The sequence below is a fragment of the Ranitomeya imitator genome, chromosome 8 (assembly GCF_032444005.1).
Source record: "Ranitomeya imitator isolate aRanImi1 chromosome 8, aRanImi1.pri, whole genome shotgun sequence".
NCBI classification, from domain to species: domain Eukaryota; kingdom Metazoa; phylum Chordata; class Amphibia; order Anura; family Dendrobatidae; genus Ranitomeya; species Ranitomeya imitator.
Window position 1 is genome coordinate 71,662,760 of NC_091289.1, and position 25,572 is coordinate 71,688,331.

Genomic DNA, 25,572 nt, shown 5'->3' on the forward strand with positions numbered 1-25,572 from the left:
ACACGGCTCGACTCTAAAAAGGTCAAGGTCGCTCAACCCTAGCCTTGAGTTCTACTGAACTGAACATACAGTAGGTCACCATAGGGCTCGTTGATGATAGACGTTTGCCTCAATAGACCCACTGGATGTCTGTATGTTGTGTCTGTAAGACAATACCAAGCATCTACAGTTTGAGTAACACCTTGAATCTTATGCTTGATAATAATATCAATAACATCTTTATGCAAAACTTGTATTTTCTGTTCAATGATTCTATAACATGTACAGTAAAACAATAGTGTATCACTCGACTATGCTATCACGTTCTCATCTCTGGTGGGGTCCACCCTCTGTAACCCCTCACAAATACTGGAAACGATGTGGCTGCAGCACTGATATAGTGCTATGGTGCGTCACTGTTTTTTTACTAAACAGCTTCCTGGCCACTGCATTTGGAGGGGACTATCACATGGCTCTGTTGGAATGAATGGCGCTGTGCTGCATCATCTTCCGCAGCCGCTGGCCACAAGACCCGCTGTGCCGGGAGCATAGAGGTCTGACACACACAGACAACACAGTGAGGACATATCTTAGCAATATACAAGTAGATGGAAATAACCATTTTATGTCTCATTCTGGCTCCGTAAAAATTATTTTTGCAGACAAGAACTTACACAGAAGGAGATATAGGAAGGTTGTACTGCTGGTCCTTTTCTCCTGTAAGCCAATACGTTGTTTCTGTACCCTTTCCCTAATAAAAATGAAAAAATACTATGATTATAATGAAAATTTTACAGTTTAGTCCAATACAGTTTTTTGTGTTTTATGCTGTTTACTGTGTGGTAACATATTGTATTACTTGTTATACATGTTATTAATGTTGTGATATATACTGTATGTACAGTACAGACCAAAAGTTTGGACACACCTTCTTATTTAAAGATTTTTCTGTATTTTCTTGACTATGAAAATTGTACATTCACACTGAAGGCATCAAAACTATGAATTAACACATGTGGAATTATATACTTAACAAAATAGTGTGAAACAACTGAACTTATGTCTTATATTCTAGGTTCTTCAAAGTAGCCACCTTTTGCTTTGATGACTGCTTTGCACACTCTTGGCATTCTCTTGATGAGCTTCAAGAGGTAGTCACCGGGAATGGATTTCAATTCACAGGTGTGCCCTGTCAGATTTAATAAGTGGGATTTCTTGCCTTATAAATGGGGTTGGGACCATCAGTTGTGTTGTGCAGAAGTCTGATGGATACACAGCTGATAATCCTACTAAATAGACTGTTAGAATTTGTATTATGGCAAGAAAAAAGCAGCTAAGAAAAACAAGTGGCCATCATTACGTTAAGAAACAAAGGTCAGTCAGTCCGAAAAAATTAGGCAAACTTTGAAAGTGTCCCCAAGTGCAGTGGCAAAAACCATCAAGCGCTACAAAGAACCTGCCTAACATGAGGACCACCCCAGGAAAGGAAGACCAAGATTCACCTCTGCTTCTGAGGATAAGTTTATCCGAGTCACCAGCCTCAGAAATCGCAGGTTAACAGCAGCTCAGATTAGAGACCAGGTCAGTGGCACACAGAGTTCTAGCAGCAGACACATCTCTACAACAACTGTTCAGAGGAGACTTTGTGCTGCAGGCCTTCATGGTAAAAAGCTGCTAGGAAACCACTGCTAAGGACAGGCAACAAGCAGAAGATACTTGTTTGGGCTAAACAACACAAGGAATGGACATTAGACCAGTGGAAATCTGTGCTTTGGTCTGATGAGTCCAAATTTGAGATCTTTGGTTCCAACCACCTTGCCTTTGTGCGACGCAGAAAAGGTGAACGGATGGACTCTACATGCCTGGTTCCCACCTTGAAGCATGGAGGAGGAGGTGTGATGGTGTGGGGGTGCTTTGCTGGTGACACTGCTGGGGATTTATTCAAAATTGAAGGCATACTGAACCAGCATGGCTACCACAGCATCTTGCAGCATCATGCTATTCCATTTGGTTTGCATTTAGTTGGACCATCATTTATTTTTCAACAGGGCAATAGTAACATAGTAACATAGTTATTAAGGTTGAAGGAAGACTTTGAATCCATCTAGTTCAACCTATAGCCTAACCTAACATGCCCTAACATGTTGATCCAGAGGAAGGCAAAAAAACCACACGTGGCAAAGAGTAAGCTCCACTTTGGGGAAGAAAATTTCTTCCCGACTCCACATACAGCAATCAGACTAGTTCCCTGGAACAACGCCCTATCAAGGAATCTAGTATATATACCCTGTAACATTATACTTTTCCAGAAAGGTATCCAGTCCCCTCTTAAATTTAATTAATGAATCACTCATTACAACATCATACAGCAGAGAGTTCCATAGTCTCACTGCTCTTACAGTAAAGAATCCGCGTCTGTTATTATGCTTAAACCTTTCCTCCAGACGTAGAGGATGCCCCCTTGTCCTTGTCTCAGCTCTATGATTAAAAAGATCATCAGAAAGGTCTTTGTACTGTCCCCTCATATATTGATACATTAAAATAAGACCCCTTAGCCTTCGTTTTTCCAAGCTAACTAGCCCCAAGTGTAATAACCTATCTTGGTATTGCAGACCCCCCAGACCTCTAATAACCTTGGTCGCTCTTCTCTGCACCCGCTCTAGTTCAGCAATGTCTTTCTTATACACCGGAGACCAGAACTGTGCACAGTATTCTAAGTGTGGTCGAACTAGTGACTTGTATAGAGGTAAAATTATGTTCTCCTCATGTGCATCTATGCCTCTTTTAATGCATCCCATTATTTTATTTGCATTTGTAGCAGCTGCCTGACACTGGCCACTGAATATGAGTTTGTCATCCACCCATACTCTCAGGTCATTTTCATTGACGGTTTTGCCCAGAGTTTTAGAATTAAGCACATAATTATACATCTTATTACGTCTACCCAAGTGCATGACCTTACATTTATCCCCATTAAAGCTCATTTGCCATTTATCAGCCCAAGCTTCTAGTTTACATAAATCATCCTGTAATATAAAATTGTCCTCCTCTGTCCTCTGTATTGATTACTCTGCAGAGTTTAGTGTCATCTGCAAATATTGAAATTCTGCTCTGAATGCCCCTACTAGGTCATTAATAAATATGTTAAAAGAAGAGGGCCCAATACTGACCCCTGTGGTACCCCACTGCTAACTGCGACCCAGTCCGAGTGTGCTCCATTAATAACCACCCTTTGTTTCCTATCCCTGAGCCAGCTCTTAACCCGCTTACACATATTTTCCCCTATCCCCATTATTCTCATTTTATGTATCAACCTTTTGTGTGGCACCGTATCAAAAGCTTTTGAAAAATCCATATACACAACGTCCACTGGTTTCCCTTGGCCCAGTCCGGAACTTACCTCTTCATAGAAGCTGATCAGATTAGTCTGACATGAATGGTCCCTAGTAAACCCGTGCTGATACTGGGTCATGAGGTTATTCCTCTTCAGATACTCCAGTATAGCATCCCTTAGAATGCCCTCCAGGATTTTACTCACAGTAGAGGTTAAGCTTACTGGCCTATAGTTATCGAGTTCAGTTTTTGTTCCCTTTTTAAATATTGGCACCACATTTGCTATACGCCAGTCCTGTGGTACAGACCCTGTTATTATGGAGTCTTTAAAGATTAAAAATAATGGTCTATAAATGACTGTACTTAGTTCCTGCAGTACTCGGGGGTGTATCCCATCCGGGCCCGGAGATTTGTCAAGATTAGTCCTTTTTTTTACGCCGCCGCACTTCCTGCTGGGTTAAGCAGGTGACATTTAATAGGGAATTTTTATCACTAGTCATTTTGTCTGCCATGGGATTTTCTTGTGTAAATACTGATAAAAAAAAAGTCATTTAGCATATTGGCTTTTTCCTCATCCTCATCCACCATTTCACCCAGACTATTTTTAAGGGGGCCAACACTATCATTTTTTAGTTTCTTACTATTTACGTAGTTAAAGAATATTTTGGAATTATTTTTACTCTCTCTGGCAATGAGTCTCTCTGTCTCAATCTTTGCTGCCTTGATTTGCTTTTTACAGAATTTATTTAATTTTCTGTATTTATTTAATGCCTCATCACTACCTACTTCCTTTAATTCTCTAAATGCTTTCTTTTTGTCACTTATTGCGCCCCTTACAGCTCTATTTAGCCATATTGGTTTCCTCCTATTTCTAGTATGTTTATTCCCATACGGTATATACTGTGCACAGGTCCTATCCAGGATGCTAATAAATGTCTCCAATTTTCTTTGTGTATTTTTATGTCTCAGGATATCGTCCCAGTTAATTGCACCAAGATCCTCTCTCATTCGTTGGAAATTTGCCCTCCTGAAGCTTAGTGTCCTTGTAACCCCTCTAATACACATCTTATTAAAGGATACATGAAAACTTATTATTTAGCGATCACTATTACCCAAGTGACCCCCAACCCTTATATTTGCTATGCGGTCTGGCCTGTTGGTTAATATTAGGTCTAGCAGTGCCCCCCTTCTTGTTGGGTCCTGAACCAGTTGTGAAAGGTAATTGTCTCTCATAGTTGTCAAAAACCGATTACCTTTGCTGGAACTGCAGGTTTCTGTTCCCCAATCTATTTCAGGGTAGTTGAAGTCCCCCATAATAAGGACTTCTCCTTGAGTTGCAGCTTCATCTATTTGCTTTACGAGGATATTCTCCGTTGCTTTCATTATTTTTGGAGATTTATAATAAACCCCTATCAGTAATTTATTATTTTTTCCCTCTCCCCTTATCTCCACCCACAGGGACTCTACATTTTTATTAGATTCACCTACATTATCACGCAGGATGGGTTCTAAGGACGATTTTACATATAGACACACCCCTCCCCCTCGCTTATCCATTCGGTCATTTCTGAACAGGCTATAACCCTGCAAGTTAACAGCCCAGTCATGGCTCTCATCCAGCCATGTCTCAGATATCCCTACCATGTCATAATTATGCTCCAACAACATTAGTTCTAATTCATCCATTTTGTTGGCGAGGCTTCTGGCATTAGTATACATACACTTTATGTATCTCTCTGCACCCCTATTCTTTCTTAAATTATTAATTGTTCTAACCCCATACCCCATGCCACCGTCACCCCCAACTTCCTTATTTGTGCCCAGGTCTCTATCTGCACTATCTTCCCCTCCTATAAAATGAATACCCTCCCCCCAATCCCTAGTTTAAACACTCCTCCAACCTTCTAGCCATTTTCGCCCCCAACACAGCTGCACCCTCCCCATTGAGGTGCAGCCCGTCCCTAGCATAGAGCCTGTAGCCAGGGGCGGATTATAATAGGGTCAATCTGGGCGGTAGCCCAGGGCCCAGTGGTGTGGGGGGGCCCTGGGCTACCGCTCAGATTGCCAGCCGCCATCAGGGCATTACTGCCCTGACTGGCATATTGGCCCGGTGGGCAGAGGGGGCCCGCATTGGGCCCCGTCTCATCTGCTCACCGGGCCCCTACCGGCGCTGCGGCAGTTTCACCTATTGAAGTGCGGGCGCGCGCCCGCACGTCAATAGTTAACAACAGCTGCCAGCCAATTGGTGGCTGGCAGCTGAAGTCGGCCGCAGGCGCAGCGCACACGTCACCAGCGTCTGACGTCATTGTCAGTCGCCGGCGAGTCTGCGCTGCTGGAGGAAGCTCGCTGCTGGAGTGCCGGTCAGGTGAGAAGAACTCGCTGTTTTTTTTGTTTTTTTTTGCGAACGGCAATCCGGGGGGCCCAATGCAATATGCTGGAAACACTGGGGCAGATTGCTGGACACACTGGGGCAGATTGCTGGATACACTGGGGCAGATTGCTGGACACACTGGGGCAGATTGCTGGACACACTGGGGGCAATGCTGGAGACACTGGGGCAGATTGCTGGACACACTGGGGGCAATGCTGGAAACAGTGGGGCAGATTGCTGGACACACTGGGGGCAATATGCCGGAGTCAGACACTGGGGCAGATTGCTGGACATACTGGGGCAGATTGCTGGACACACTGGGGTAGATTGCTGGACACACTAGGGCAATATTGGAGACACTGGGGCAGACTGCTGGACACACTAGGGGCAATATGCTGGACATACTGGGGCAGATTGCTGGACACACAGGGAGTAATATGCTGGACACACTGGGGGCAATATGCTGGACACATTGGGGCAGATTGCTGGACATACTGGGGGCAATATGCTGGACACACTGGGGGCAATAAGCTGGACACACTGGGGGCAATATGCTGGACACATTGGGGCAGATTGCTGGACATACTGGGGGCAATATGCTGGACACACTGGGGGCAATAAGCTGGAGACACTGGGGAAATATGCTGGAGACACTGGGGCAGATTGCTGGACACACTAGGGGGTAATATGCTGGAGTCAGACACTGGGGCAGATTGCTGGACACACTGGGGCAATATGCTGGACATACTGGGGCACTGGGGGTAATATGCTGGACACACTGAGGCAATATGCTGGACACACTGGGGCAGATTGCTGGACACACTGGGGGCAATATGCTGGACACACTGGGGGCAATTAGCTGGATACACTGGGGAAATATGCTGGAGACAAAGGGGGCAACATGCTGGACATTTTGGGGGCAAAATGCTGGACACACTGAGGGTAACATGCTGGACACTGGGGCAGATTGCTGGACACACTGGGTGCAATATGCTGGACACACTGGGGCAGAATGCTGGACACACTGGGGGCAATAAGCTGGAGACACTGGGGCAATATGCTGGAGACACTGGGGCAACATGCTGGACATTTTGGGGGCAAAATGCTGGACACATTGGGGGCAGGATGCTGGACACATTGGGGGCAGAGATGCTGGACACTGGGGGCAAAGATGCTGGACACTGGGGCAGAGATGTTGGACACTGGGGGCAAAGATGCTGGACACTGAGGGCAGAGATGCTGGACACACTGGGGGCAGAGATGCTGGACACACTGGGGGCAGGACTGGAGACATGGGCAGAATGTAGATACGGGGCATGATTGGAGACACGGGGCAGAATGAAAGACATGGTGCAGGATTGGAGACAGATCGTGCAGGATCATGGGGCAGGATGGATACGATGGAGACTGATGGGGCAGGATGGGGAGATCATATGGGGCAGGATGGATACTCATGAGGGCAGGATTGGAGAATATATGGCTGGAGCCAGGAATGAGATACATGGGGCCAGGATGGGGGATATTATTATTACCATAAGGGGCTAATTAAGGGATATTATTATTGCAATGATGTATTTATTTTATTTTTTGAGGACACTGTTTTAAATGGGGGCGGTCCTGTTACTGTGTAGAGTGACACTATGTCGCCTCTTTTTCAATCATGTGGTGTAATGTAGAAGTTGGGAAAAATTAATTATTGTGTTCTACAAGCTCGAGATAACTGTGTTATTTCCTGCAGAGACGAGTCCTGGCTGGATGAAGTGATGTCTGTCGGTGCTGGATGAAAGATGAAGGACTTCACCTAGAGACGTCACTAGTGAGTCAGTGTTTCCTATACACTGACACTATACACTGTATACTATATACTGAACTGAAGGGTAAATTGACTAAATCAATGGATGTTTGACAGGTTATAGTTTCACACTGCAACTATTTTTCTGGAATAATCTGGTTCAGGTATATGATGACCCTGTCGCATGACCCTATCACGACCCCGTCACATGACCCCATCACATGACCGGGGGGCCCACAGTGTCTGAACAGCCTGGGGCCCTGGCTACCCTTAATCCACCCCTGCCTGTAGCCAACTGAGAAGTCGGCCAAGTTCTGTAGGAACCCAAACCCCTCCTTCCTACACCAATTCTTGAGCCACTTATTAACCTCCCTAATCTCCCGTTGCCTCTGTTGCGTGGCATGTGGTACAGGCAGTATTTTGGAAAATACCACGTTCGAGGTCCTTGCTTTCAGCTTGCAACCTAATTCCCTGAAATCATCTTTAACCCCTTTACCCCCAAGGGTGGTTTGCACGTCAATGACCAGGCCAATTTTTACAATTCTGACCACTGTCCCTTTATGAGGTTATAACTCTGGAACGCTTCAACGGATCCTGGTGATTCTGACATTGTTTTCTCGTGACATATTGTACTTCATGATAGTGGTAAAATTTATTGGATAGTACCTGCGTTTATTTGTGAAAAAAATGGAAATTTGGCAAAAATTATGAAAATTTCGCAATTTTCAAACTTTGAATTTTTATGCAATTAAATCACAGAGATATGTCACACAAAATACTTAATAAGTAACATTTCCCACATGTCTACTTTACATCAGCATAATTTTGGAACCAAATTTTTTTTTTGTTAGGGAGTTATAAGGGTTAAAAGTTGACCAGCAATTTCTCATTTTTACAACACCATTTCTTTTTTAGGGACCACATCTCATTTGAAGTCATTTTGAGAGGTCTAAATGATAGAAAATACCCAAGTGTGACACCATTCTAAAAACTGCACCCCTCAATGTGCTCAAAACCACATTCAAGAAGTTTATTAACCCTTCAGGTGTTTAATAGGAATTTTTGGAATGTTTAAATAAAAATGAACATTTAACTTTTTTTCACAAAAAATTTACTTCAGCTCCAATTTCTTTTATTTTACCAAGGGTAACAGGAGAAAATGGACCCCAAAAGTTGTTGTCCAAGTTGTCCTGAGTACTCTGATTCCCCATATGTGACAGTAAACCACTGTTTGGGCGCATGGGAGAGCTCGGAAGGGAAGGAGCGCCGTTTGCTTTTCAATGCAAAATTGACAGGAATTGAGATGGGACGCCATGTTGCGTTTGGAGAGCCACCGATGTGCCTAAACATTGAAACCCCCCACAAGTGACACCATTTTGGAAAGTAGACTGTTATGCTGTGCTATCAGGCAACACAGTGTGCAGTAATCAGCGCACATACAGTGATATGGCAATAACCCAAAAACAATAGAACAAGCTCTGAGACGTGGAATCTCTGCAGACTGCAATACCTGAACCTATCCTCACACAACTAAAAGCAGCAGTGGATTGCGCCTAACACTACCTATGCAACTCGGCACTGCCTGAGGAGCTGACTAGCCTGAAGATAGAAATACAAGCCTGACTTGCCTCAGAGAAATACCCCAAAGGAATAGGCAGCCCCCCACATATAATGACTGTTAGCAAGATGAAAAGACAAAACGTAGGAATGAAATAGATTCAGCAAAGTGAGGCCCGATATTCTAGACAGAGCGAGGATAGCAAAGAGAACTATGCAGTCTACAAAAAACCCTAAAGCAGAACCACGCAAAGGGGGGCAAAAAGACCCACCGTGCCGAACTAACGGCACGGCGGTGCACCCTTTGCGTCTCAGAGCTTCCAGCAAAAGAGAATAGCACAGCTGGACAGAAAAAACGGAAACAAAAACAAAGTAACACTTATCTAGCAGAGCAGCAGGCCACAGGAAAGATGCAGTAGCTCAGATCCAACACTGGAACATTGACAAGGAGCAAGGAAGACAGACTCAGGCGGAGTTAAATAGCAAGGCAGCCAACGAGCTCACCAAAACACCCGAGGGAGGAAGCCCAGAGGCCGCAATACCACTTGTGACCACAGGAGTGAATTCAGCCACAGAATTCACAACAGTACCCCCCCCTTGAGGAGGGGTCACTGAACCCTCACCAGAACCCCCAGGCCGACCAGGATGAGCCACATGAAAGGCACGAACAAGATCTGGGGCATGGACATCAGAGGCAAAATCCCAGGAATTATCCTCCTGAGCATAACCCTTCCATTTGACCAGATACTGGAGTTTCCGTCTAGAGACACGAGAATCCAAAATTTTCTCCACAATATACTCCAATTCCCCCTCCACCAAAACAGGGGCAGGAGGCTCCACAGATGGAACCATAGGTGCCACGTATCTTCTCAACAACGACCTATGCAATACATTATGTATGGAAAAGGAGTCTGGGAGGGTCAGACGAAAAGACACCGGATTGAGAATCTCAGAAATCCTATACGGACCAATAAAACGAGGTTTAAATTTAGGAGAGGAAACCTTCATAGGAATATGACGAGAAGATAACCAAACCAGATCCCCAACACGAAGTCGGGGACCCACACGGCGTCTACGATTAGCGAAAAGCTGAGCCTTCTCCTGGGACAAGGTCAAATTGTCCACTACCTGAGTCCAGATCTGCTGCAACCTGTCCACCACAGAATCCACACCAGGACAGTCCGAAGACTCAACCTGTCCTGAAGAGAAACGAGGATGGAACCCAGAATTGCAGAAAAATGGAGAGACCAAGGTAGCCGAGCTGGCCCGATTATTAAGGGCGAACTCAGCCAACGGCAAAAATGACACCCAATCATCCTGGTCAGCAGAAACAAAACATCTCAGATATGTTTCCAAGGTCTGATTGGTTCGTTCGGTCTGGCCATTAGTCTGAGGATGGAAGGCCGAGGAAAAAGATAGGTCAATGCCCATCCTACCACAAAAGGCTCGCCAGAACCTCGAGACAAACTGGGAACCTCTGTCAGAAACAATATTCTCAGGAATGCCATGCAAACGAACCACATGCTGGAAGAACAAAGGCACCAAATCAGAGGAGGAAGGCAATTTAACCAAGGGCACCAGATGGACCATTTTAGAAAAGCGATCACAGACCACCCAAATGACCGACATCTTTTGAGAAACGGGAAGGTCAGAAATGAAATCCATCGAAATATGTGTCCAAGACCTCTTCGGGACCGGCAAGGGCAAAAGCAACCCACTGGCACGTGAACAGCAGGGCTTAGCCCTAGCACAAATCCCACAGGACTGCACAAAAGCACGCACATCCCGTGACAGAGATGGCCACCAGAAGGATCTAGCCACTAACTCTCTGGTACCAAAGATTCCTGGATGACCAGCCAGCACCGAACAATGAAGTTCAGAGATAACTTTACTAGTCCACCTATCAGGGACGAACAGTTTCTCGGCCGCACAACGATCAGGTTTATTAGCCTGAAATTTCTGCAACACTCTCCGCAAATCAGGAGAGATGGCAGACACAATGACTCCTTCCTTGAGGATACTCGCCGGCTCAGATAAACCCGGAGAGTCGGGCACAAAACTCCTAGACAGAGCATCCGCCTTCACATTTTTAGAGCCCGGAAGGTACGAAATCACAAAATCAAAACGAGCAAAAAATAACGACCAACGGGCCTGTCTAGGATTCAAGCGCTTGGCAGACTCGAGATAAGTAAGATTCTTATGATCAGTCAATACCACCACGCGATGCTTAGCTCCCGCAAGCCAATGACGCCACTCCTCGAATGCCCACTTCATGGCCAGCAACTCTCGGTTGCCCACATCATAATTACGCTCAGCAGCAGAAAATTTCCTGGAAAAGAAAGCACATGGTTTCAACACTGAGCAACCAGAACCTCTCTGTGACAAAACCGCCCCTGCTCCAATCTCAGAAGCATCAACCTCGACCTGGAACGGAAGAGAAACATCTGGTTGACACAACACAGGGGCACAGCAAAAACGACGCTTCAACTCCTGAAAAGCTTCCACGGCAGCAGAAGACCAATTAACCAAATCAGCACCCTTCTTGGTCAAATCGGTCAATGGTCTGGCAATGCTAGAAAAATTACAGATGAAGCGACGATAAAAATTAGCAAAGCCCAGGAATTTCTGCAGACTTTTCAGAGATGTCGGCTGAGTCCAATCCTGGATAGCCTGGACCTTAACCGGATCCATCTCGATAGTAGAAGGGGAAAAGATGAACCCCAAAAATGAAACTTTCTGCACACCGAAGAGACACTTTGATCCCTTCACGAACAAGGAATTAGCACGCAGTACCTGGAAAACCATTCTGACTTGCTTCACATGAGACTCCCAATCATCAGAGAAGATCAAAATGTCATCCAAGTAAACAATCAGGAATTTATCCAGATACTCACGGAAAATGTCATGCATAAAAGACTGAAAAACAGATGGAGCATTGGCAAGTCCGAACGGCATCACCAGATACTCAAAATGACCCTCGGGCGTATTAAATGCCGTTTTCCATTCATCTCCCTGCCTGATTCTCACCAGATTATACGCACCACGAAGATCAATCTTAGTAAACCAACTAGCCCCCTTAATCCGAGCAAACAAGTCAGATATCAATGGCAAGGGATACTGAAACTTAACAGTGATCTTATTAAGAAGGCGGTAATCAATACACGGTCTTAGCGAACCATCCTTTTTGGCTACAAAAAAGAACCCTGCTCCCAATGGTGATGACGATGGGCGAATATGTCCCTTCTCCAGGGATTCTTTCACATAACTGCGCATAGCGGTGTGTTCAGGCACGGACAAATTAAATAAACGACCCTTAGGGAATTTACTACCAGGAATCAAATTGATAGCACAATCACAATTCCTATGCGGAGGTAGGGCATCAGACTTGGGCTCTTCAAATACATCCTGAAAGTCAGACAAGAACTCTGGGATGTCAGAAGGAATGGATGACGAAATAGACAAAAATGGAACATCACCATGTACTCCCTGACAACCCCAGCTGGTTACCGACATAGAGTTCCAATCTAATACTGGATTATGGGTTTGTAGCCATGGCAACCCCAACACGACCACATCATGCAGATTATGCAGCACCAGAAAGCGAATAACTTCCTGATGTGCAGGAGCCATGCACATGGTCAGCTGGGCCCAGTACTGAGGCTTATTCTTGGCCAAAGGTGTAGCATCAATTCCTCTCAACGGAATAGGACACCGCAAAGGCTCCAAGAAAAATCCACAACGTTTAGCATAATCCAAATCCATCAGATTCAGGGCAGCGCCTGAATCCACAAACGCCATGACAGAATACGATGACAAAGAGCATATCAAGGTAATGGACAGAAGGAATTTGGACTGTACAGTACCAATGACGGCAGAGCTATCGGACCGCTTAGTGCGCTTAGGACAATTAGAAATAGCATGAGTGGAATCACCACAGTAGAAACACAGCCTGTTCAGACGTCTGTGTTCTTGCCGTTCAACTTTAGTCATAGTCCTGTCGCACTGCATAGGCTCAGGTTTACTCTCAGACAAAACCGCCAGATGGTGCACAGATTTACGCTCGCGCAAACGTCGACCGATCTGAATGGCCAAGGACATAGACTCATTCAAACCAGCAGGCATAGGAAATCCCACCATGACTGTTAGGACTGGCGGAACGCACCAAGACAGATGATAAAGGTGCGTTCGCAGTCCGGGGTCCACCGTGCAGGTGAGAACCTGCTGCTAGCAATTAGCAGACAATATGGCGGTACACTAAAGTATACACGCGTGGGTCAAACCTCACCCAGCGTGAAGAAAGCGATCCTGTTAATTCACAGGACCGCAGTACCGCACTAGTGCGCGAGCAAGTGGTCAGCGGACTTAACCCCAGAAGGGATTGGAGCCCGATTAGACCCTTGCTGGCGTAACACCGCAACTGGGTGTGTAGAGAACCTTAAGCAATCTGTGCACAAGAGTGCGAGCGATGCCGCACTAACGGACGCCACTAACCACCCAGACTCGGGTATGGAAAGCGCAAGGCAGGCGCACGGCGCCGTACTGGCAGGCACAGCTACAGGACGCTGTGATGTGTGTTAGTGCTGTAGGCTAAGTCGGGCGCTAGGTAGCAGCCATACACCTTCCGCGAACAGACATTCAATAGGGTAGGGGTTTCCAAGGACGACTTGCACTCACAACATACACACATAAGCAATTGTAAAACAATACTAGCGCATGGCCGTGCGGTCATGCGCAGTTTATATAACAGCAGCACAGGAAGTGGCCGCAGCACTTTTGCCCTTCTAGGACCTGCCAAGAGGACCAATGGAATGTGCTGCAGAGCCTGAGCACATGACCCTCGATCTCCAACGGGAGACCTTACGCTGGGCATGCTCAGTACATGCAGACAAGGACTTAGTCCCAGAGAAGTCCGCTCGCTGCTGACCAGCACTGACTTTAAAGGCAGAGACTGGAGAAGCAGCACTAACTCTCAGAACAGAGTGAGAATGAGCAAGACGCTGGGACCGACGTCCTTGCTGAGCAGGCTCCACTGCGGCTGGACAAGAATGGGAGACCGCAGCGGAAGTGGCTCGAGATTCCCCCTGTGCAGAAGCGGGAACTCGACCCCTAACATTACCCCCCCTCCTAGGGCCCCCCCCTCCTTGGGCCTCGCTACGTTCGAAGGCAGCAATGAGCTGCGGGGCCCGAATGTGCTCAACAGGTTCCCAGGACCTGTCCTCGGGGCCATAACCCTTCCAGTCCACCAAATAAAATTTTTTACCACGCACCACCTTGCACCCCAAAATAGCGTTCACCTCATAATCGTCCGTAGACGAACCCGATGTCCCAGCAGATGACTCGGAAAAGCGGGACATATACACGGGTTTCAAGAGGGACACATGAAAGGTGTCGGTGATACCCAGGCGTGGCGGAAGGGCCAAACGATAGACCACAGGATTAACCTGCTCGAGGACCTTGAATGGACCCAAGTAGCGAGGAGCAAATTTAGTGGACTCAACTCGCAGCCTGATGTTACGGGCGGAGAGCCACACCAAGTCGCCAGGAGCAAAGGTCGGGGCGGGGCGCCGATGAGCATCAGCGGAGGACCTCATTCTCTCCTTAGAGGCCCGAATGGCATCCTGAGTGCGGTCCCAAATATCCCGTGCCTCCACAGCCCAGTCTGCCACCCTGGAGTCGGCGGAAGACACGGGCATAGGCACAGGTACCCGTGGATGCTGACCATAGTTGAGGAGGAATGGGGTTTGTCCAGTGGAGTCGGCAACGGCGTTGTTCAGTGCAAACTCTGCCCATGATAGCAAGGATGCCCAGTCATCCTGCCTGGCTGAAACAAAATGTCGCAGGTATGTGACCAAGGTCTGGTTGGCCCTCTCTACCAACCCATTCGTCTCGGGATGATAAGCGGAAGAGAGATTCAACTCAATACTGAGAAGACGACAGAGCTCTCTCCAGAACCGAGACGCAAACTGGGGACCCCGGTCACTGACAATTTTGTCTGGCATACCATGTAGGCGGAAGATATGTCTGATGAACAACGCTGCCAAGGCCCGTGCAGAAGGTAACCGCGGCAGCGGCACCAAATGCACCATTTTTGAGAAATGATCGGTGATGACCCAAATGATGGTACAGCCGCGAGACTTGGGCAAACCCACAACAAAGTCCATCCCGACCATCTCCCAGGGCCTATCTGCCACCGGCAAGGGATAGAGCAAACCAGCTGGCCTTTGACGCGGAGATTTATTTTTGGCGCAGGAGACACACGCCAGAACGTAATCCCTGACATCCCGGACCATATGCGGCCACCAGTACGTCCTCGCCAGTAGCTCAGATGTCCTCTTTGTCCCAAAGTGTCCACCCACCCTGGACGAATGAGCCCAAGAGAGAACCTCCGGTCGCAAATTAATGGGCACAAAAGTCTTGCCCGGAGGCACAGACTCTAGCGATACCGGCGCCACGGTTCTCAGGCTCTCGGAAGGGACAATAAGCCGAGGCTCCTCTTCCTCCTCCTCAGTTGACATAAGGGAGCGAGAGAGAGCGTCAGCACGGATATTCTTCTCCCCGGCGAGATAATGCAGGGAAAAGTGGAATCGGGAGAAGAACAGGGACCATCTGGCCTGGCGAGAATTTAGCCGCTGGGCTGTCTGCAAATAGACCAAATTTTTGTGGTCCGTGTAAACTTGGAAGGGAAACCGCGCACCTTCCAGAAGGTGTCTCCACTCCGAAAAGGCCAACTTCATTGCTAGCAACTCCCTGTCCCCGATGGAGTAGTTCCTCTCCGCTGGCGTGAAGGTCTTGGAGAAGAAGAAGCATGGATGCTTCCGACCTTGAGCATCCTTTTGGTAGAGGACTGCTCCAGCACCAACGGACGAGGCATCCACCTCCAGTAGGAATGGCTTATCCACATCGGGACGATGTAAGATGGGAGCGCTAGCAAAGTGGGACTTAATAGAAGTGAAGGCCTTGGAGACCTCTTCCGACCACAATTTGGGATTCGCTCCCTTCTTGGTGAGGGCTACCAAGGGAGCCACCAGAGTTGAGAAGTGGGGAATGAACTGGCGGTAATAGTTTATGAACCCCATAAAGCGCTGCACCGCTTTAAGAGAATGGGGCTCTTGCCAGTCCATCACAGCCTGTAGTTTGGCAGGATCCATAGCCAATCCCTGGGCGGAGATGATATAGCCCAGGAAAGGTAAGGACTCCTGCTCAAACACACACTTCTCCAACTTTGCGTAAAGAGAGTTTGCCCGTAGGAGGTCGAAGACTCTGCCAACATCTCTCCGGTGGGAGTCAATATCTGGAGAAAAGATGAGAATATCATCCAGATAGACTACAACCGAGGTGGAAAGCATATCCCGGAAGATGTCGTTGACAAAGTCTTGAAAAACGGCAGGTGCATTACAGAGCCCGAAGGGCATCACCAGATACTCATAGTGCCCATCTCTGGTGTTAAATGCCGTTTTCCACTCGTCCCCCTCACGGATGCGAATCAGGTTGTAAGCACCCCGCAGATCTAGTTTCGTAAACACTCTAGCTCCCCGAAGCCTATCGAAAAGCTCAGATATCAACGGCAAAGGGTACTTGTTCTTAACTGTGATAGCATTAAGACCCCTGTAGTCTATGCATGGACGTAGTTCTCCATTCTTCTTCTGCACGAAGAAGAACCCTGCCCCAGCAGGTGACACTGACTTCCTAATGAACCCTCTTGCCAGATTCTCTTGTATGTACTGAGACATTGCCTCCGTTTCCGGGAGAGATAATGGGTAGACTCGACCCCGGGGAGGCTCAGCACCAGGCAAGAGATCGATAGGACAGTCATAGGGGCGATGGGGCGGAAGGGTCTCCGCCGCCTTCTTGGAGAACACGTCTGCATATGACCAATATTGCTTGGGGAGAGAGGATAGATCTGCGGGTACCTCAGTAGTAGCAACCTGAACGCACTCTCGGTGACACCTACCCCCACATGATTCACCCCATCCCAGAATTCTGCCTGAGGACCACTCGATGTGAGGAGAGTGGTACCGTAGCCAAGGTATCCCCAACAGGACCTCATCAATACCCTCAGGAATGACGAGTAGAGAAATAATCTCCTGATGGGATGGCGACAGGGACAGAGTAACAGGGATGGTCTGATGTGTTATCTGTGCGGGGAGTGTCGACCCATTCACCACTCGTACCGTTACTGGTTGGGATAGCATAACCAGGGGTATTGCGTGACGTTGGGCGAAGGCAGAAGACATAAAATTGCCCTCCGCCCCAGAATCCACGCAGAGGTCTACCGAGTGGGAGGATGAGCCAAAGGTAATTGTCCCCTTAAAGGACAATTTGGAGGCAAACGTCGCAGTGTCTAGTGCACCTCCACCTACTACCACTAGACGCTGACGTTTCCTCGACCGCTGATGACATCTGGTGGCAAGATGTCCTGACTGTTGGCAAACCTGGCAACCCTGGAGTGCACGAGCAGTCTGGGACTTAGATCCCGCTCGTGACACCACCTTAGGTTCCTGAACCTCAGGAGCCTGAACTGGAGATTCCAAAGGTTTGGCGAAGGTGGGAGCCAGCCGAAACCTCTGCCTACACTGGGCTCGCTCTAACCTCCGCTCGTGAAAACGGCGGTCAATGCGAGTAGATACTGCTATTAACTCCTCCAGTGTGGCGGGAATCTCCCTAGTGGCCAGAGCGTCCTTAACGTGGTCAGCCAGCCCCCTCCAAAATATAGGGATAAGGGCTTTATCCGACCACTCCAGCTCAGATGCCAGAGTGCGGAAATGGACGGCAAAAAGGCTGACCAAGGACGAGCCCTGAGTCAGTGCCAACAGTTGGAGCGCCGTGTCATGGGTGACACGAGGTCCAAGAAAGACCTGTTTCGGAGTGCTCAGGAATAACGGAGCACTCTGCACCACATGATCGCCACGCTCCCACAGCGGCGTAGCCCACTGCAACGCCCTGTCCGACAATAAGGAAATTATAAAGCCCACCTTAGCCCGCTCTGTAGGGAAACGAGAGGCCAGAAGCTCGAGATGTATTGAGCACTGACTCACGAAACCCCTACAGGACTTACTGTCACCAGAAAATTTCTCTGGTAGCGGGAGGCGAGATAGCGTCGGTACAGGAGCGGCAGTGGACAAGGTAGCTGCAGCCACACTTGCAGCCTGAACAGCGACAGCAGTAACATCCACAGCTGAGGTTGAACGCTCAAAAGCCGCCAACCTTCCCTCCAGCTGCTGGATGTACCGCTGTAAACGCTGATCGTCCGCCATTTTACTAGCCAGACCCTGGCGCTAGTATTCTGTTAGGACTGGCGGAACGCACCAAGACAGATGATAAAGGTGCGTTCGCAGTCCGGGGTCCACCGTGCAGGTGAGAACCTGCTGCTAGCAATTAGCAGACAATATGGCGGTACACTAAAGTATACACGCGTGGGTTAAACCTCACCCAGCGTGAAGAAAGCGATCCTGTTAATTCACAGGACCGCAGTACCGCACTAGTGCGCGAGCAAGTGGTCAGCGGACTTAACCCCAGAAGGGATTGGAGCCCGATTAGACCCTTGCTGGCGTAACACCGCAACTGGGTGTGTAGAGAACCTTAAGCAATCTGTGCACAAGAGTGCGAGCGATGCCGCACTAACGGACGCCACTAACCACCCAGACTCGGGTATGGAAAGCGCAAGGCAGGCGCACGGCGCCGTACTGGCAGGCACAGCTACAGGACGCTGTGATGTGTGTTAGTGCTGTAGGCTAAGTCGGGCGCTAGGTAGCAGCCATACACCTTCCGCGAACAGACATTCAATAGGGTAGGGGTTTCCAAGGACGACTTGCACTCACAACATACACACATAAGCAATTGTAAAACAATACTAGCGCATGGCCGTGCGGTCATGCGCAGTTTATATAACAGCAGCACAGGAAGTGGCCGCAGCACTTTTGCCCTTCTAGGACCTGCCAAGAGGACCAATGGAATGTGCTGCAGAGCCTGAGCACATGACCCTCGATCTCCAACGGGAGACCTTACGCTGGGCATGCTCAGTACATGCAGACAAGGACTTAGTCCCAGAGAAGTCCGCTCGCTGCTGACCAGCACTGACTTTAAAGGCAGAGACTGGAGAAGCAGCACTAACTCTCAGAACAGAGTGAGAATGAGCAAGACGCTGGGACCGACGTCCTTGCTGAGCAGGCTCCACTGCGGCTGGACAAGAATGGGAGACCGCAGCGGAAGTGGCTCGAGATTCCCCCTGTGCAGAAGCGGGAACTCGACCCCTAACAATGACATCCTTAAGAGCTTCAGAAAGACCCTTTCTGAACCAAGCCGCCAGTGCAGATTCATTCCACAGAGTGAGTACTGACCACTTCCTAAATTTCTGACAATATACTTCTACATCATCCTGACCCTGGCATAAAGCCAGCAAATTTTTCTCAGCCTGATCCACTGAATTAGGCTCATCGTAAAGCAATCCAAGCGCCTGGAAAAACGCATCAACATTACTCAATGCAGGGTCTCCTGGCGCAAGAGAAAACGCCCAGTCCTGTGGGTCGCCGCGCAAAAAAGAAATAATAATCAAAACCTGTTGAATAGGATTACCAGAAGAATGAGGTTTCAAGGCCAGAAATAGCTTACAATTATTTTTGAAGCTCAGGAACTTAGTTCTGTCACCAAAAAACAAATCAGGAATAGGAATTCTTGGTTCTAGCATAGATTTCTGATCAATTGTATCTTGAATCTTTTGTACAGTTATAACGAGATTATCCATTGAGGAGCACAGAGCCTGAATATCCATGTCCACAGCTGTGTCCTGAAGCACTCTAATGTCTAGGGGAAAAAAAAAAACAAAAACAAAAAAAAACTGAAGACAGAGCTGAAAAAAAAAAAATGATGCCAGGACTTCTTTTTTCCCTCTATTGAGAATCATTGGTTTTGGCTCCTTGTACTGTTATGCTGTGCTATCAGGCTACACAGTGTGCAGTAATCAGCGCACATACAGTGATATGGCAATAACCCAAAAACAATAGAACAAGCTCTGAGACGTGGAATCTCTGCAGACTGCAATACCTGAACCTATCCTCACACAACTAAAAGCAGCAGTGGATTGCGCCTAACACTACCTATGCAACTCGGCACTGCCTGAGGAGCTGACTAGCCTGAAGATAGAAATACAAGCCTGACTTGCCTCAGAGAAATACCCCAAAGGAATAGGCAGCCCCCCACATATAATGACTGTTAGCAAGATGAAAAGACAAAACGTAGGAATGAAATAGATTCAGCAAAGTGAGGCCCGATATTCTAGACAGAGCGAGGATAGCAAAGAGAACTATGCAGTCTACAAAAAACCCTAAAGCAGAACCACGCAAAGGGGGGCAAAAAGACCCACCGTGCCGAACTAACGGCACGGCGGTGCACCCTTTGCGTCTCAGAGCTTCCAGCAAAAGAGAATAGCACAGCTGGACAGAAAAAACGGAAACAAAAACAAAGTAACACTTATCTAGCAGAGCAGCAGGCCACAGGAAAGATGCAGTAGCTCAGATCCAACACTGGAACATTGACAAGGAGCAAGGAAGACAGACTCAGGCGGAGTTAAATAGCAAGGCAGCCAACGAGCTCACCAAAACACCTGAGGGAGGAAGCCCAGAGGCCGCAATACCACTTGTGACCACAGGAGTGAATTCAGCCACAGAATTCACAACAGTAGACCCCCTAAGGAACTTATCTAGAGGTGTGGTGAGCACTTTGACCCACCAAGTGCTTCACAAAAGTTTATAATGCAGAACCGTAAAAATAAAAAATCATATTTCTTCACAAAAATTATATTTTTGCCCCCAATTTTTTATTTTTCCAAGGGTAAGAGAAGAAATTGGACCTCAAAAGTTGTTGTGCAATTTGTCCTGAGTACTCTGATACCCCATATGTGGGGGTAAACCACTGTTTGGGCGCATGGGAGAGCTCGGAAGGGAAGGAGCGCCGTTTGACTTTTCAATGCAAAATTGACAGGAATTGAGATGGGACGCCATGTTGCGTTTGGAGAGCCACTGATGTGCCTAAACATTGAAACCCCCCACAAGTGACACTATTTTGGAAAGTAGACCCCCTAAGGAACTTATCTAGAGGTGTGGTGAGCACTTTGACCCACCAAGTGCTTCACAGAAGTTTATAATGCAGAACCGTAAAAATAAAAAATCATATTTTTTCACAAAAATTATATTTTTGCCCCCAATTTTTTATTTTTCCAAGAGTTAGAGAAGAAATTGGACCTCAAAACTTGTTGTACAATTTGTCCTGAGTACGCTGATACCCCATATGTGGGGGTAAACCACTGTTTGGGCACATGGTAGAGCACGGAAGGGAAGGAGCACCGTTTGACTTTTCATGCCAAAATTGACAGGAATTGAGATGGGACGCCATGTTGCATTTGGAGAGCCACTGATGTGCCTAAACATTGAAACCCCCCGCAAGTGACACCATTTTGGAAAGTAGACCCCCTAAGGAACTTATCTGGATGTGTGGTGAGCACTTTGACCCACCAAGGGCTTCACAGAAGTTTATAAAAAATAAAACAAAAGTTTTTTCCCACAAAAATTATTTTTTAGCCCCCAGTTTTGTATTTTCCCTAGGGTAACAGGAGAAATTGGACCCCAAAAGTTGTTGTCCAATTTGTCCTGAGTACGCTGATACCCCATATGTGGCGGGGGAACCACCATTTGGGCGCATGGGAGTGCTCGGAAGGGAAGGAGCGCCATTTGGAATGCAGACTTAGATGGAATGGTCTGCAGGCGTCACATTGCGTTTGCAGAGCCCCTAATGTACCTAAACAGTAGAAACCCCCCACAAGTGACACCATTTTGGAAAGTAGACCCCCTAAGGAACTCATCTAGATGTGTTGTGAGAGCTTTGAACCCCCAAGTATTTCACTACAGTTTATAACGCAGAGCCATGCAAATAAAAAATATTTTTTTTTCCACAAAAATTATATTTTAGCCCCCGGTTTTGTATTTTTCCAAGGGTAGCAGGAGAAATTGGACCCTAAATGTTGTTGTCCAATTTGTCCTGAGTACGCTGATACCTGATATGTGGGGGGGAACCACCGTTTGGGCGCATGGGAGTGCTCGGAAGGGAAGGAGCATCATTTGGAATGCAGACTTAGATGGATTGGTCTGCAGGCGTCACATTGCGTTTGCAGAGCCCCTAATGTACCTAAACAGTAGAAACCCCCCACAAGTGACCCCATATTGGAAACTAGACCCCTCAATGAACTTATCTAGATGTGTTGTGAGAACTTTGAACCCCCAAGTGTTTCACTACAGTTTATAACGCAGAGCCATGAAAATAAAAAATCTTTTTGTTTTCCCACAAAAATTATTTTTTAGCCCCCAGTTTTGTATTTTCCCAAGGGTAACAGGAGAAATTGGACCACAAAAGTTGTTGTCCTATTTGTCCTGAGTACGCTGATACCGCATATGTTGGGGTAAACCCCTGTTTGGGCACACGGGAGAGCTCGGAAGGGAAGAAGCACTGTTTTACTTTTTCAACGCAGAATTGGCTGGAATTGAGATCGGACGCCATGTCGTGTTTGGAGAGCCCCTGATGTGCCTAAATAGTGGAAACCCCCCAATTATAACTGAAACCCTAATCCAAACACACCCCTAACCCTAATTCCAATGGTAACTCTAACCACACCTCTAACCCTGACACACCCCTAACCCTAATCCCAGCCCTATTCCCAACTGTAAATGTAATCTAAACCCTAACCCTAACTTTAGCCCCAACCCTAACCCTAGCCCTAACCCTAGCCCTAGCCCTAACCCTAACCCTAACCCTAGCCCTAACCCTAGCCCTAACCCTAGCCCTAACCCTAGCCCTATTCCCAACTGTAAATGTAATCTAAACCCTAACCCTAACTTTAGCCCCAACCCTAACTGTAGCCCCAACCCTAACCCTAGCCCTAACCCTAACCCTAGCCCTAGCCCTAACCCTAGCCCTAACCCTAGCCCTAACCCTAACCCTAGCCCTAATCCTAGCCCTAACTCTAGCCCTAACCCTAGCCCTAACCCTAGCCCTAGCCCTAATCCTAACCCTAGCCCTAACCCTAGCCCTAACCTTAGCCCTAATGGGAAAATGGAAATAAATACATTTTTTTTATTTTTCCATAACTAAGGGGGTGATGAAGGGGGGTTTGATTTACTTTTATAGCGGGTTTTTTAGCGGATTTTTATGATTGGCAGCCATCACACACTGAAAGACGCTTTTTATTGCAAAAAATATTTTTTGCGTTACCACATTTTGAGAGCTATAATTTTTCCATATTTTGGTCCACAGAGTCATGTGAGGTCTTGTTTTTTGCGGGACGAGTTGACGTTTTTACTGGTAACATTTTCGGGCACGTTACATTTTTTGATCGCTTTTTATTCCGATTTTTGTGAGGAAGAATGACCAAAAACCAGCTAATCATGAATTTCTTTTGGGGGAGGCGTTTATACCGTTCTGCGTTTGGTAAAATTGATAAAGAAGTTTTATTCTTCGGGTCAGTACAATTACAGCGACACCTCATTTATATCATTTTTTTATGTTTTGGCGCTTTTATACGATAAAAACTATTTTACAGAAAAAATAATTATTTTTGCATCACTTTATTCTGAGGACTATAACTTTTTTATTTTTTTGCTGATGATGCTGTATGGTGGCTCGTTTTTTGTGGGACAAGATGACGTTTTCAGCGGTACCATGGTTAGTTATATCTGTCTTTTTGATCGCGTGTTATTCCACTTTTTGTTCGGCGGTATGAAAATAAAGTGTTGTTTTTTGCCTCGTTTTTTTTTTTTTTCTTACGGTGTTTACTGAAGGGGTTAACTAGTGGGCCAGTTTTATAGGTCGGGTCGTTACGGACGCGGCGATACTAAATATGTGCACTTTTATTGTTTTTTTTTTTTTTTTTAGATGAAGAAATGTATTTATGGGAATAATATATATATTTTTTTTCATTATTTAGGAATATTTTTTTTTTTTTTTTTTTTTTTTACACATTTGGAAATTTTTTTTTTTTACTTTTTTACTTTGTCCCAGGGGGGGACATCACAGATCAGTGATCTGACAGTTTGCACAGCACTCTGTCAGATCACTGATCTGACATGCAGCACTGCAGCCTTCACAGTGCCTGCTCTGAGCAGGCTCTGTGAAGCCACCTCCCTCCCTGCAGGACCCGGATCCGCGGCCATCTTGGATCCGGGCCTGGAGCAGGGAGGGAGGGAGGTAAGACCCTCGCAGCAACGCGATCACATCGCGTTGCTGCGGGGGGCTCAGGGAAGCCCGCAGGGAGCCCCCTCCCTGCGCGGTGCTTCCCTGTACCGCCAGCACATCGCGATCATCTTTGATCGCGGTGTGCCGGGGGTTAATGTGCCGGGGGCGGTCCGTGACCGCTCCTGGCACATAGTGCCGGATGTCAGCTGCGATAAGCAGCTGACACCCGGCCGCGATCGGCGGCGCTCCCCCCGTGAGCGCTGCCGATCGCTATGACGTACTATCCCGTCCAGGGTCAGATAAGCCCAGGGCACCTCGACGGGATAGTAATTCTAAGGTCAGAGAGGGGTTAAGGACCTTCCACCTACTTCTAACTTTGTCATTTGTGCCAATGTGCACAATGACTGCTGGGTCCTCACCAGCCCCTCCCAGTAATCTGCCCACCCAATCAGCGATGTGTCGGACTCAAGCGCCAGGTACGCAGCACACTGTTCGACAATCCCTGTCTTTGTGACAGATTGCCCTATCTGTTCCCCTAATAATTGAGTCCCCACTACCAGCACCTGTCTGGCCTGGCCTGCACTGCTCTCCTATTTCCCTCCTTACTGGAGAAGTCACTCCTCCGGCTTTCAGAGGACATGCCTGGCTGCAGCAGTGCTACCCCTGTACTGGCACCCCCCTCATCTGACAACTTAGCAAACTTATTGGGGTGTACCAGATCAGGACTAGCCTCCCTGGCACTCTTTCCTCTACCCAGCCTTCTAACTGTCACCCAGCTTGCTACTCCACTGTCCTGCGGCTCCATCCTATCATCCCCCCCCTTCATCTATCCCATTGAGCTCAGTGAGCAGAAGACTCCTTTCCATGTTGTCAATGGATCTCAGTGTCGCCAACATGCTCACATCTCACACAGCAGTATGCACCCTCGACCGGCTGATCAAGGACTGCATACATGTGGCAAGATGTGCACTGGATGGCATTAACAATAGTGGAGCACATTCCTAATTGGGATTGCACCAGACAGAAAAGTTAAATAAAAAATAAATGCAAAGTATCAATAAAATACAGACAGCAATTCGGTAATTCCTCCCTTGGAAACTTCCTGAATCCAAAGTCACTGAATCACAAGTCACACTTACTGCCGTTCACACTTACGCTCAGGTCACACTCAGCTCGTTTACACTCGCTATGCTGAAGATTTAAAGATTTTTTTTTCTTTTTCCACTCAGCAGCAATCCACCTTGCTGTTCAATGCACTTCCAAAAAGGATGACCCCAATGACCCCAAACACACCTCCAGGCTGTGTAAGGGCTATTTGACCAAG

The 25,572-nt window shown here is 47.3% G+C and overlaps 1 protein-coding gene across 2 annotated transcripts in view; it reads right to left on the reverse strand.

The window, feature by feature from the left end:
• The window catches only part of GUCY2C (guanylate cyclase 2C), an 842,638-nt gene that overhangs the window by 44,314 nt on the left and 772,752 nt on the right, over positions 1-25,572 (reverse strand). For both annotated transcript variants that reach the window (XM_069737068.1, XM_069737069.1), the window contains one exon: positions 654-730. In XM_069737068.1, coding sequence (XP_069593169.1) covers positions 654-730 — 77 coding nt within the window. The remainder of the gene's footprint in view (positions 1-653; positions 731-25,572) is intronic.